Source organism: Budorcas taxicolor, chromosome 24 (assembly GCF_023091745.1).
Source record: "Budorcas taxicolor isolate Tak-1 chromosome 24, Takin1.1, whole genome shotgun sequence".
Taxonomy (NCBI): domain Eukaryota; kingdom Metazoa; phylum Chordata; class Mammalia; order Artiodactyla; family Bovidae; genus Budorcas; species Budorcas taxicolor.
This window is the reverse complement of record NC_068933.1, coordinates 36,633,966-36,648,618: the sequence shown is the minus strand read 5'-3', so window position 1 is coordinate 36,648,618 and position 14,653 is coordinate 36,633,966. Positions and strand designations below refer to the sequence as shown.

The window sequence follows — 14,653 nt, the reverse complement described above, 5'->3', positions numbered from 1 at the left end:
GCTTGAATGAATTACAGCAGCAGGAAATTAAAAACCAATTGATGCTTTTGAACTGTGGTGTTCAAGAAGACTCTTGAAGAGTCCCCTGGACTGCAAGGAGATCCAACCAGTACATCCTAAAGGAAATCAGTCCTGAATATTCATTGAGGGCTGATGCTGAAGCTGAAACTCCAATACTTTGGCCACCTGATGCAAAGAACTGACTCATTGGAAAAGACTCTGAAGCTGGGAAAGATTGAAGACAGGAGAAGGGGATGACAGAGGATGAGATGGTTGGATGGCGTCACCAACTCGATGGCAATGAGTCTGAGAAAGCTCTGGGAGTTGGTGATGGACAGGGAAGCCTGGCGTGCTGTACTGTAGTCCATGGGGTCACAAAGAGTTGGACATGACTGAGCGGCTGAACTGAGTTGAATGGCTGACACTTAGAGGATTCATTAAATTGTAATACACTCATATTTTGGGATATGGTTCAACCATGTGTTCTGCTAGTATCTGGTAATCTGAGGGAAAGGCCCAGTTTAAAAAAGTGGGGTTAGGGGGACAAAAGTTTAAGGACAGTGTAACTCCGTGCATGTGTGTGTATGCATGTGTTACAATTTTACTTAAAGAAAAAGCAAGGTCTCCTTCACTGCAGGCGGTTTCTCTACCATCTGAGCCACCAGGGAAGCCCCATAGACGTGGACATTGGCAATGGCTTAACTCTGGACTGGTGATAGATTGATAATACATACATTATATATTAACTAAATAGATGCTGTATATTTGTGTGTGTGTGTGTGTGTGTGTGTGTGTGTGTGTGTGTGTATGTGCATAGAAGAAATGTTGGGAAAATGTTTCCAAAATCTGACAGTGACTCTCTGCTGGGTCAGAGTATACGTGATTTTTATTTTCTTCACACTTTTCCGTATTTTCCAAAATTTCTAAAATTTGGAAATGTGTTTGTTATAATTAGAAAATTAAACTGACTTTCACAAGGTGGGAAAGTACCTAGGTTCATGAGAAGGGGACTGCTGTGCCCTGGGGAATTTCCACCCAAAACTGGGAACTGCAGCTGAGATCAGTCCCTGGAATTCACTTTGGGCCTTCTGGGCGCTCATGTCACTCTTGACCACAAGGGGGCACAAGGAAATGAGGTAAAGAAAAGCTGACCCTGCAGGTGAGTGCTGCAGATGGGAGTCAGGGTGATGAGCCCAGCCCTTCCCTTGCCCCCAGAGCCTCATCCAAGCTCTCCATACGATTGTGAATACAGTTATGGGGCTTCCCTACCCAAGCTAGAGTCCAAGTTGAATGTCAAAAGGGCAGGAAATATTTACAAATTGTTTTTATGAGGAAACCAATTTTGTCAATGTTCCACTTGTGGGTTTGGGTACAGCCTGGCTTACACAACCTGGAAATTAGCTCATCTTAACCACTTGCTAGTAAAGCACTATGATCACTTTACACAAAGGATAAGTTAAGAAAAAGGAGGGTGACATATTCCTATGTAACCTGAAAATAGAAAGAAGCAGTGTCCCTTTGGTGAATATATAGCTATGTTTCAGGGAACTTGATGTTTTGGAGAATGGCCTTTGGTTAGTGAACTGTGGAGTGTGGTGTGCAGGAAGGAATGAACTTGGGAACCAGAACATTTGCGTTAAATCCGAGGTCTGCAACTCACTAGCTGTGTAAGCTTCGGCAAGTTACCTGACCTCTCTGAGCCTCGGTGTCTTCACCTTTAAAATGGAGATTCCCCAGAAATAAACCATCTGGATGAGGCCCGCCCAAGGGGCCCCACCACATGGCTTTCTGGTCAAAGTTCTGAGGAGGCTTGGACCACTCCCAGGGTTCACCTCAGGCAAGAGACAGATCACACCCCGTGAGTCACATACAACACAACTCCCAGGTTGATAGAAAAGCCAGAGGCAGACTCACCGTGAAGGGGTGCAGAGTCTGGACCCTTGGAAGGGATTCTACTACTTGGGATCCCTGGAGAGCACCCCAGAGAGGGTCAAGGCCCACAGCCTCTCCCCGCCAGTGGGGACTCTGTGTGCAGAGCTCAGGACAGCTTTATTGAGGTGTAATTGACATGAAACACTATGTAAGTTTCAGGTGTACAGTGTGACGGTTTGACACATACAGGTTAAGGAAGGAGTCCTTTTACCCTCCGATAATTATCATTTTGTTACTATGGTGAGAGCACTGATGCTCTGCTTTCACAGGAACTTTCCAGTTCACAGCACAGATCTGTTAACTGTAGTCACCAGAGCTGTTCTTTCTTAAAATTTGCTTCTTTAGAATTGGGACACCAGGCAGGTCTGGGGTCTCCTAATATTGTGGGATTCACCCACTACCTTTGAGGAAGAAGAATCAGATTCCAGTTAGGGTGCAGACCCCATCTCGTCCGCAGGCTGGTTGGATTCCCCTTTGTGTGCTCCTCCCCTGAAACAGGCGATGGGGTGTGTGTGGGCCACTGCTCAGGTCCACTCTGTCCTGCAAAGTCATACACGGTGGGTGGGGGGCTCGGTTCTACACTCTCCCTTCCCAACCCTCTGGCCTCCTGCTTACAGATGCCACAGAAAGACCCTGTGCTGGTCACACCCCCCCAGCCCCACCCTGCATGGTGGAGGCCGCTTCTTGGCCTGGAGGGCTGGTCATCAGGCTACGGTGCCACCAGGCTCTGAAGGCACAGGGGAGAAGAGGAGGAGTAAGTGGGTGAGTTACAGGGGTGCAGAAGAATGTGACAGAGAGTGCAGAGCAAGGAGGAGAAAGAGAAAGACTCAAATGATGAAACCATGAGCGGAAATGGCGTAGAAGACGACAAGCTGAAAAGAAGAATGGAAGTTGGTCTCCACTCAGTTCTTTAGGCGTCTGTCCTCCCTGCAGGGTATTTACTATTAAATTACAGTCAGTACAGTGAATAAAGGATTTCCCAGCTGGTTCAGTAGTAAACAATCTGTCTGCCAGGCAGAACACTTCAGTTTGATCCCTGGGTTGAGAAGATGCCCTGGAGAAGGGAATGGCAACCCACTCCAGTATTCTTGCCTGGAGAATCCCATGGACAGAGGAGCCTGGGGGGCTACAGTCCACAGTGTCACAAAGAGTTGACAACTGCTTAGCGAACTAAACAGCAACAATGAGAATAAAGCAAAGTGGACTGTGCCAAAGGGCCTTGCCATAACAAAGGGGCTGAAAGGACCTTGTGACCCACTCTAGAACACAGGTGTATTTCAGTTGAAAAGGAAACCACGCAAGTCTCCTACACGGATGAGTGCAGGCTGCTGGGACCCTCAGTGGCATCAGCAAAAGGCCATCAGTTCCCTGAGTCAACTCAGTGCCAAGGCCTCGTCCCAGCTCCCTGACTCCTGCCGTGACTGAAGACAACTGATGCTGTTCCCAGCTAATGTGTATTGAGACCCGGGCAGCTTGTTTTAAATTTTATTTTCTTATTTTATTTTTTTACTTTACAATATTGTGTTGGTTTTACCATACATCAACATGAATCTGCGACGGGTGTACACGTGTTCCACATCTTGAACCCCCCTCCCTCCTCCCTCCCCGTACCATCCCTCTGGGTCATCCCAGTGCACCAGCCCCAAGCATCCTGTATCCTGCACTGAACCTAGACTGGCGATTCATTTCTTTTGTGATATTATACATGTTTCAATGCCATTCTTCCAAATCATCCCACCCTCTCCCTCTCCCACAGAGTCCAAAAGACTGTTCTATACATCTGTGTCTCTTCTGCTGTCTCGCATACAGGGTTATCGTTACCGTGTTTCTAAATTCCATATATATGCGTTAGTATACTGTATTGGTGTTTTTCTTTCTGGCTTACTTCACTCTGTATAATCAGCTCCACTTTCATCCACTTCATTAGAACTGATTCAAATGTATTCTTTTTAATGGCTGAGTAATACTCCATTGTGTTTATGTACCACAGCTTTCTTATCCAGTCATCTGCTGATGGACATCTAGGTTGCTTCCATGTCCTGCCTATTATAAACAGTGCTGCGATGAACACTGGGGTACACGTGTCTCTTTCAATTCTGGTTTCCTCGGTGTGTATGCCCAGCAGTGGGATTGCTGGGTCATAACTGGGCAGCTTTTTAAACATCTTTCCTTGCCTTTTCACAGCGGCAACTGCTGTCACTACCCCCATGTCCGTGTCTTGTGTAACACGAGTATGTCTGGGGCTACAGGATGCAGAGGACGAAGAGCAATGCTGTGGGCTGAATGCTTGTGTGCCCAGACTCATGTGTTGCTATCCTAGCTCCCGGTATGATGGTGTTGGACGTGGGAACCTCCCGAGGCGCTTGGTCTGGAGGTGGGGCCCTCGTGAGTGGGATCAGCGCCCTCATGAAAGAGCCCCCTGCAGAGCTTCTTGTCCCTCCTTCAAGTGTGTGGAGAAGGTAGCAGGGAACCTGAGTACGTGGGGACTCTGACCTCAGACCACAGCGTGAACGCAAGCAGCTAGTCCGTGGGATTTCCATTACACAGAAGTACGGTGTGCGCCCAGGAACGGGGTAGGGCAGGCAAGGCCGTTAGGATTCATGCATCACACTCAGCATCATCGAATTGTTTTTCAGCCCAAAGAAGGCAGAGCACAACCTTGATTAAGCAAGCTAGGGGCCCCTGGTGTCGTTCTCAGCTACACGTCTGCTGTGGGGTCAGGAGGGCTGAGGCTGTTGCTGCAGAAAAGGGAGGTCCTAACACCGTCTGACTGCATAGCTCCGAAGGGGGGCCACTCACACAGACAGCAGTCTGGGTCCAAGTGGTGCCTCCAGGGTGTGTGACATCGCAGTCACCTCCCCCACCATCTATCTGCAAATTCCCCAAAACCTGGTCTGGAGGAGCCCTCCAGGCCACAAGCAGCTGAGGCTGAGAGGCCCGTGACCCAGCCAAGGACACAAGATCGGTGATGGGCCGGACTCCATCTTCCTGACTGCATCCAAGCCATTTCCAGAAGTGGAACCACCCGAAGGGGCAAGACCTCTGGTAAACACAGTTCCTCGGCGGTCCCCTCCTGACCTCAGTGTTTACACGGCTGCAGTGATTGCACGGATCCTGCAATCTTTGTCTCCCCTCATCAACCCGCCCCTCTCATCTTTCACTTATTGAACATGTCCTGTGAGATGCTGCCAAAGACCTGCTTCTTTCGGTTCCTTTGATTTTAAGAGATGCAGAATGTATGGAAATCAAACTGGTCTTGACACGGGAGCCATAACAAAACTTCACTTTCGGAAGTGAATATAAATCACAATGCTGACTTTGATGTGAACTACAGCGGCTGTCACTGGAGGGCACAGCTGTCAGCTCCTGCACACCAGCCCGCACCCCACTTCCCGGGCTGGGAATCACATCTCCCTCCTTGCTGAACCGGGGTGGGGGGTGGAATTGCTTTTCGAGAATTTTAATTTCCCCTGAGCTCAGTCTATACTCCCTGATCCTGCCCTTCCTTTGGGCCAGGAGCTCCGAGAGGCATGAGGAGGACCAGCTCAGGTTGTCAGTTGGCCCACAGTCCTCGCCAGGGGCATCCAGGGCAGGAGAGCACATTAGGGCGTCCTCACGGGAGGGGCCAGGTTCCCAGGATGGGGAGCGGGCAATGCTCCGCCGTCTGCGTCTGGGAACTCAGGGGCCCTGATCTACTGTTGGGTTTCAGTCGGCCAGTCGTGTCCGACGCTTTGCAACCCCATGGACCGCAGCACACCAGGCCTCCCTGTCCTTCACCATTTGAGTTTACCCAAACTCACATCCATCGAGTCCCTGATGCCATCCAGCCATCTCATCTTCTGTCGTCCTTCTCCTCCTGCCCCCAATCCCTCCCTGCATGAGGGTCTTTTCCAATGAGTCAGCTCTTCCCATGAGGTAGCCAAAGTATTGGAGTTTCAGCTGCAGCATCAGTCCTTCCAATGAACATTCAGGACTGATCCCCTTTAGGATGGACTGGCCGGATCTCCGTGTAGTCCAAGGGACTCTCACGAGTCTTCTCCAATGCCACAGGTCAAAAGCACCAACTCCTTCTCAGCAGAAACGCTTCTGAAGCCTTTCTCTCCCCTCTGCTCCTCCCTGGCATCCACTTCCCACTGCTCCATCATCTCTAAGCCGCAAGGACTGACCTCAGCCTGAGGGTGGTGAGCGCGGCCATGGGGCATCCTGGCCGAGGAACCCTGATTGTTATCCGCAAGCAGCCTCTGCAGATCTGGAAACACCCCAGGTCGTCTTCCAGGGAGACTCTAGTATCGTCCTCAAGGTCACTCTGGACTTTGGGAGACCTAGAAATAACGGGCAACTGGGGCTGGGCGTGGATGTGTCTTTGGTGCATAGGATTACACTGAAGGCAGAGGAGAGGAGGACGACGGAGGATGAGACGGTTGGACGGCATCACCGATTCCACGGACATGAACTTGGGCAAGCTCCGGGAGATGGTGAGGGATGGGGAAGCCTGGCAGGCTGCAGTCCGTGGGGTCGTGAAGAGTAGGACGCGACTAAACTGCTGAATAACAACAACTATTGTATTACACAAACTTCTGCTGAGCACCCCCGAGGAAGGGCCGTGTGGTGTGCTGGGTCCTGAGCTTCACGTGAGGGTGGCCTGGGACAGAGTGTACGAGTGCCAGTTACTGCACCAGGCCCGCTACACAAAGTCATGCCCTGAACCCTCCAAATGTAGGACTTATGGGGAGTCATGCCCACTTTACGGTTGTGGAGATGCAGCCCAGAAAGCTGGAGTGTCTTGTTCAAAGTCACAATAAATGCATTTATTTATGTAGTCTTCCGTCACATAAAACAATGCGTGGAACTTCTATTATGTGCCAGGCCTTCCAAGCATGAGGATACAAAGATGACACCTTTGTCTACAGTTGTAGAGACAAAACAGTGTCCAATCACAATAGAGTTTTATAAACACTACAGTGGGCACATGGATGCCTCCGGGAGTCAGGGGCTACAGGGAAGGCCCGTCCGTGTGGTGCTCCAATCAGGTCCACCTGACTCTGAAGCTCTCAGTCTTGCAAGGCTGAGAGAAAGTCAGACAGAGACGGAGAGGAGAAGCCTGCTTTTCAGTCTTGTTGCCCGTTTGCAGCCTCCTGCGTCTGGTATGTCTGAATCCTCACGTCCTCTCGTCCGTGGGAGTGGTCCTCCCGGAGGACACAGGGGTTAATCTTCTGTCTCCACGATGGATACCCAGCAAAGGCTTGATGACTTGGATCAGTGCTCCTGGCCTCTGTCCCACTGGAGCCAACCTAATTCCATCTACAGTGTATGACCATCCATGCGCCTGCTTAGTTGCGTCAGTGTGTCTGACTCTTTGTGACCCCGTGGACTGTAGCCCCCCAGGCTCCTCTGACCATGAGATTCTTCAGGCAAGATTACTGGAGTGGGTTGCCATGCCCTCCTCCAGGGGATCTTCCCGACCCGGGGACCGAACCCACTTCCCTTAGGTCTCCTGCGTTGGCAGGTGGCTTCTTTACCCCTAGCGCCGCCTGGGAAGCCATAACCATCCACCTGTGCACAGAATTAGAAATGTCAGGGTGACCTGAACTCCTCCGTTTCACTCACATCAGCCGATGGAGATCCACCTGCAAAATCCCATCCTTCGCCGTCCTCACTGTCAGCGTGTCGCCCGCACACACCAGCCTTCCTCTTCGCTTCCTTCACCTCCTCTTTATTGGCCCCGCATTCACTTTCACCCACTGTAAGCCCAGCTCCACATTGCTTCCAGCACTGCGCTCCTAAAAAGCATTTAAAATTAGATCCTGTAATTCTCAAGTTCAAATATCCCCAGTGACTTTCTTCTGCTTATGAAATAACGTCTTCTGGTTCCCTTTGCCTGTTATCAGCTTTGCACAATCTAGCCTTCTCTGGTCTCTCCACCATCTGCTCCAGTCACACAGACCCTCTAGAACTGATATGTGCCTTCCTGCCCCTGTTCACACTTCACTGTCTGAGCCTGAGGCGTATCATCCCCTGCTTCTTAACCTAGGGAACTCCTACTCAACCCACAAAACCCAGCTCAAATAAGCCCTCCTCCAGAGGGCTAATCGCGCCCTCCCCTGTGATCCTCCAGCCCCACATTTCTGCCTTTTTGTTCGTGTTTGTCGTAATATATAGAAATTGTCTCTACATACATGTCTTCTGGACATTAACTCCTCACAGGCAAGGGTCATTTTTATCTTTTATTCCCAATATCTAATCATAGGTTCTGCTCCATACAAAGTACTCAGTGAATATTTGTGCCAGTCCTTTTTGTCTGTGTGCTTTGCCAGAGGCTTCTTCTGCCCTAATGTTCTCTCTTCAGTTAGCTAACAGGAAGCAGAGAAACCCAGCAAGGAACAAACCCTGGGGCTTTCTCCTTTATCTTTGGTCATAATTGTCCAACTTCAAAATAAATTCCGTAACACACCCAGTCACCAGGCATAGCCTACTATCAAACGGTGTTTGATGTTGGTTTACATGAGAAAGTCGTACTTGCAGAAGAAATAGCTCCTCACTCCACACAATGGAGGCAGACACCCCAACACCAGGGAGAGAGCCAAGGAACAGAGCCTCCGGTTGCCTGCCCCGGCCGCCACGGCACTGGGCAGCCTTTGAGGCTGAGAATGGTCCCCTGGCACAGAATATCCAGGTTCATCTTGACGACTGAGGTCAGCTGGTTCTGGAAGAAGACCCAGTGATACTAAGAATGACATTGATGGCATAGAAAAAATGCGTCTTTAGATTTTAAAGGGTACCTTACATCCCAGGTAGTGGGATGAATTTACCCTGAGAACAAAGCCAACAGTAAAGGGATTTTTAGATCCACATTCAGACTGTTCTACCCTTAAAGTACTTAGGCAGTGACAAAGTGTGGCTAACTCAGTCATATCCAACTCTTTGCGACTCCATGGACTATAGCCGGCCAGGCTACTCGGTCCATGAAATTCTCCAGGCGAGAATACTGGAGTGGGTTGCAGTTCCCTTCTCCAGGGGATCTTTCTGACCCAGGGATTGAACCTGGGGCTCCTGCATTGCAGGTAGATTCTTGACCGTCTGAAGGTAAGTGCATGTCAAAATTATTTGACTTAGGTAACACTTTGACTGGGAAAAAAATCAGACAAAAGGGGATGAAGCAGAAGTTATGAAAGTTTAAATTAAAATGCATGAAATTCCCTCTGAAATCTGCTATATTGGAGACTGTTCCACTTCAGTCAATTCACCACCATACAACACAAGTTAAATCCACTGCTCAATAAAATGCACCCAAACTTCCTATTAAGTTGTGTAAATCTGTATATACAATGGGCTCTCTGGGGTTCTCATTAAAAGGACAATTTTCATAAAGCTCATTATTTTCCTAATTAAATAATCCTAACTTCAAACAGTTCCATTTTCATCTTTAGGAGAATTCTTTTCCAACTGACATTTAGCCAGAACAGGTTCTGTTACATTCACAGCTCTTAAGCTGTTGGGCTCTTTACATCTGGATGCCAGAGCTAATCAGAGGCATCGTCCCTCCTTTCTACCTGAGCACAGTCTTCACTACCTGAGCATCGTTTAAAGTGTCTCGTTGCCATCTACTTTATTGTTATGAGTTCGGGTTTATACGGCCTTTCTGGGTTTCCTGTCTAGAGAAGATCCTATAGCATTTGTTGGAGAGCTGGTTTGGTGGTGCTGAATTCTCTGAGCTTTTGCTTGTCTGTAAAGCTTTTGATATCTCCTTCATATTTGAATGAGATTCTTGGTGGGAGAGGGAGAGGGTGGGATGATTTGGGAGAATGGCATTGAAACATGTATACTATCATGTAAGAAGCGAATCGCCAGTCTATGTTCAATACAGGATACAGGATGCTTGGGGCTGGTGCACGGGGATGATCCAGGGAGATGATATGGGGTGGGAGGTGGGAGGGGGGTTCAGGATTGGGAACTCATGTACACCCGTGGCTGATTCATGTCAATGTACGGCAAAACCAATACAGTATTGTAAAGCAAAATAAAGTAAAAATTAAAAATTAAAAAAAAAAACCATAAAATGTCTCAGTACGTTTCTTAGTTTTTGGCATCCCGCATAGCACATTGGCTAATAGGAGCCATTCTTTCTTGGGAGCACAATTAGCTGTGAAAACAGCTCTTAGAGCGGACTCCCTCCTCCCCCACAGGATTATGGAAGGTAGGAAATGCAGGAGATTATCAGAGTTTGCCTTTGATACAGACATCCTGCTCCTCTGCTGGCCCTTCGAACTGACCTTGAGAGGCCGTAATTAAGAGGGATTCAACCGCTGGAGGAGCAGTGGCTGCAGTCCTGTCTGTGCTCCCAACTCGATTGAGTCCTTGTTTTGAACTATTGATCAAACAGATTTGCAGGGATTTGTTCTAGCCTGTGTGGGGTAAGAAGGAAGGAAATGAAGGAGGAGGGAGCGGGGAGAAAGGAGGGGACGCATCTATAAATAGCTCAAGAGGGAACCTGCAGATCAGACCTGGCTTATCGCATTTCACACACCTTCCGCCCTTCTCTTTCAGAAAAAGCAGTTCCCAGCAACTTGCTGAGTTTCCATCTCGGCCAAAGCTCCACTGCGGGTACAGAGCTGCCCAGCTTCAAGGAGGACGCGGGGAGGTCTGAGAGGGTCGAGGATGATGCTGGTGGTCCTGCTGGGACTCGGCTGGCTGTGCGCCCCCCTGGGAGCCCTGGCTATGGATTTCAGCGTTAAGAACTCTGCTGATGAACAAGGGGCCCAGGAGGTAACGCCCTGCAAGGGAGGAGGGCTGGGTGCTGGATTTGCATGAAGCATCACTCAGATCGGGGTCTGAAATGGTTCATCTCAACTAGCCTGGGAGCTGGAAAGGCTGTGAGCGCGACTGAAGGCCTCCTGGGAGAATCCAGTCACCTTCGCATTAACTCACCCAAGAAGCCTAGTGGCTTTTCAGGGCACTGAGCTCTCAATTCGCCTATAAATCAGAGAGGAAGTGGACAGCGAGAAGGCTGTGCCACCTGCCGGGCCTCTGATACATAATACCTTGCTTCCTTAGAGCTTGAGATAGTTGTCACGCCTCCTAACAACAGACGATGAAAATGCAACTCAGACAAGCTAAGGGATTTAACTAAGGCCATGCAGTCAGGGAATTTGGGAGTTATTAGTTTAATGCTATGTGGCAAGGAGCACCGGCTTGTCACCCTCTCACTTCACAGAACTGTTTTATAGGAAATGTTCATATCTGTTTGAAAAAGCATCAGTTGTAGATGAGAAAAGCCGGTCTTTGGTATCTGTTCCTCTGCAAATGAGGCATCCCTAAGAATCAGGTGACATGGGTGAGGTCCCCCGAGGGCTACTTGGCCAATGGTGACTGATGGAGTCACAAGGTCAGCTAGATAGAGCTGCCACAAACACCAGCCGTCCATCTCATTAAACTGTAGCACAGTGTCGAGGGCTTCTAGCCCCAGAGCAAGAATCTCGTAATCAGGGACTTCCTTGGTGGTCCAGTGGCTGGGACTCTGCACTCCCAGCGGAGGGGGCCTGGGTTCGATTCCTGACCAGGGAACTAGATCCCACAGCTACAACTAAGGCCTGGTGCAGCCAAATAAATAAATAAACAAATATATACATTTTGAAATCTCATAACCATCTCTACGACACATGGGAAAACATTTTCTTCCATTTTCACAAAGAGCATAAAAATTAAATTCTGGGTTTAAAAGTAGGACAATTTTTCAAACACGAATAACCTTGGCAGCACATAGCTCTCTTTGTTGGTGATTTGCTCTCCCCTTCCTGGGAGAAAACCAACTCTAGTGGAAAGAAATGAAGATGCTGCTAGAGGCTGGTGGCAACGTCTCAAGGGCCTCAGCACTCGGCTCCCTCCACCTCCTGCCTGCAGTAAAAAGCTTGCTCACATCTCCCTGGATTCCCTACCCTGTGAACAAATGTCCCTTCACAGGACTCATGGTGTGTGTCTGACGAAGACTGCGGTGCTGGAAAATTCTGCGTCAGACTTTGGAATGAGAAACCGTTCTGTGCCACCTGCCGTAGAACACGGAGGCGGTGCCAGCATGTCAACATGTGCTGCCCCGGGATGCTCTGCGTGAACAGTGAGTCGGCCCAGAGCTCAACAGGACCGCTGTGCTCCGACGAGGCGGAGGCAGCACCTGGGTCTCTTGGAGGACGATGTCCCACGACAGGCACTCTCTAAAGGCTCCCTGAAGTCATTCTGGAAGCGAATCTCCCCAGCTGCCTCTTTTCAGTGCAGCAAAATAGTTCCTTTCCTGGCAACAACTCTTGCCAGCAATGTGGAGATGATTTTAAAGGAAGGGTGCAAGTTGGAATCACTGTTTCCGCTTTGATTCAGTTACTTAACCCCCTTTCTCTGCCTTATGTGAGACATAAATATGTAGTGCACGTGTCCCAGAAACCTAGACAGTCACAGAGAGACTGAAGGCAGAGGCCCTGCCAACCTCTCTGGCAGCGTGAAGATGCGCCTGCCCGTGGCTCTCGTTCTCTAACCCCGCCCGCTTGTCTGTCAGATGTCTGTACTCTACGGGAAGACATACGGCCAAAGGTGGAGAGGGGGACAAAGGCGCACACAGTTCAGCAAGACAAACACACGAGGAAGCCAAGTATTGGAACGCCACCACCCGAGAAGGGTAAGAGCAGCATTCTAAATATGAGCATGTGGTCATACATATATATATATGGGCTCGCATATATATACAAGTGGCTCAATGGCACCCCACTCCAGTACCCTTGCCTGAAAAGTCCCATGGGCGGAAGAGCCTGGTGGGCTACAGTCCATGGGGTCGCTAAGAGTCAGACATGACTGAGAGACTTCACTTTCACTCTTCACTTTCATGCATCAGAGAAGGAAATGGCAACCCACTCCAGAGTTCTTGCCTGGAGAATCCCAGGGACGGAGGAGCCTGGTGGCCTGCCGTCTCTGGGGTCGCACAGAGTCGGACACGACTGAGTGACTTAGCAGCAGCAGCAGCAGCAGTGGTCAAGAACCTGCCTGCCAATGCAGGAGACGTGGGTTTGATCCCTGCGTCGGGAAGATCCCCTGGAATAGGAGATGGCAACCCACTCTAGTATCCTTGCCTGGAAAATCCCATGGACGGAGGAGCCTGGCGGGCTGTACAGTCCATGGGGTCATGAAGAGTCAGACGTGTCTGACCAACTAACACACACATAGCCCAATTAAAAAAAATACATCCAACACAGATAAGCCAATAAGCTTTTTTAAAAAAAATAAAAATAAAAAAAATAAAAGAGATGAACACAGATGCAGTAACTTTTCACTCTCAAACAAAATACAAGCTTCACTAAGATGCTTTTGAAACAACTGTAATCTTAAAATCCAACCTTCGACAGAAAGCAGCTGGAATGTTTGAGGGTGGACCGGCTGCTCCTGGTGGTGTCTTCAGGTTAACTGGTCCCTGTGTAGCAGTGGTCTCTTAGCATGGCAGCACACAGCCCCTTTACTAAAACACTGCCGAGTGATACTTACTTTACGTCTCAAGACAGGAAACCCCATCTTTCTCTGACAGAGGTTTTACCTCGGTTGTTTTTCAGTCGCCGTCACGTCTAACTCTTTGCGATCCCATGGACTGCAGCACGCCAGGCTTCCCTGTCCCTCACCATCTCCCGGAGTTTGCCCAAGTTCACATCCATTGAATCAGTGACGCCATCCAACCAACCCATCTCCTGCTGCCCTCTGCTCCTCCTGCTCTCCGCCTTCTCAGGCAGTATCTTCTGCTCGGGAGAGCTGTCCGTTTCACTGCTGTGCTCAGCGTTGGAGCCGGGCGTGCTGCTCCAGCCTAACTTTGCCGGCTTATCCTCCCTGCCTTGCCTCACCCCAGTCACACCCCGACAAGCCAGCTGCTCATCACTAAAGCCTCTGTCAATCTTGTGACAGCACGAAAGGGACAAAAGTGTCTCACAAGTTTAGACTGCAGGCCTGGACTTTGCTGCGCTCATCATTTTTGGAACAAAGTCTGTAAACCGCAGCGACAGGAGGGAAAGGTCTGCTCTGGGAGGGATTACAACTTTGGCCCAGTTCTGGCTCAGTTCCAGCGCTGTAAATGTAAGGCCGGGCTAGTGTGTCGGAGTCAGGTGGCTCATCGACACTGCGGACAGTTGCAAGTGTGCCAGAAACCCTAACGGCTGCAGGTCTAACCCTGCAGAAATCTCAGGCATGCACTCACACATCTTCCCATCTACACATCTTAAAATCCAATCTTGTAATAAGTGAAACAAACTGAGCTGCAGAAGCCGTCTTGTGAGGAATAGAAACTAGTTTGGCTTTTTGTCTGTTTCTGCAGAAAAGTGGACGTGATTCTAGAACAAATTTAAGTTCATCTAGTCATTCAGTTAGTTCAAATAAATCTTTTAAGTAATTTCTGGTGAAGTTCTGATACCTGATGGGAATTGGGCGGGGAAGCGGAGTGACACTTTATCTGTTGTTAAATTAGCTTACCAGGGAAAATTTCCTTAAAACCCCTACTGTTTATAAGCCTTCATGTCTTGGAAGGGAAACGCCATCTCGCTACAAAAACAGAAACTTGGTTAATAAAGATACAAGATTCAAAAGATAATAGCCTATGTTGGTATAACCCAATGCAAGTTCCAAGGCACTTGTCCATTATTTTGTTTTCAATAGCCTTACTATTTAAGAACTTCTCATGTTTTTGTATTGATATAATTTCTGTATT

At 49.1% G+C, this 14,653-nt stretch overlaps 1 protein-coding gene across 1 annotated transcript; it reads left to right on the top strand.

Annotated features, from left to right (window-relative positions):
* Positions 1 to 10,587: 10,587 nt before the first annotated feature.
* LOC128068175 (dickkopf-related protein 4-like) lies at positions 10,588 to 14,102 on the top strand. Its single transcript, XM_052661266.1, has 4 exons — positions 10,588 to 10,695; positions 11,890 to 12,040; positions 12,473 to 12,592; positions 13,858 to 14,102. Exons 1-4 carry the CDS (start codon positions 10,588 to 10,590, stop codon positions 14,100 to 14,102), a joined length of 624 nt encoding a protein of 207 aa, XP_052517226.1.
* Positions 14,103 to 14,653: the final 551 nt, after the last annotated feature.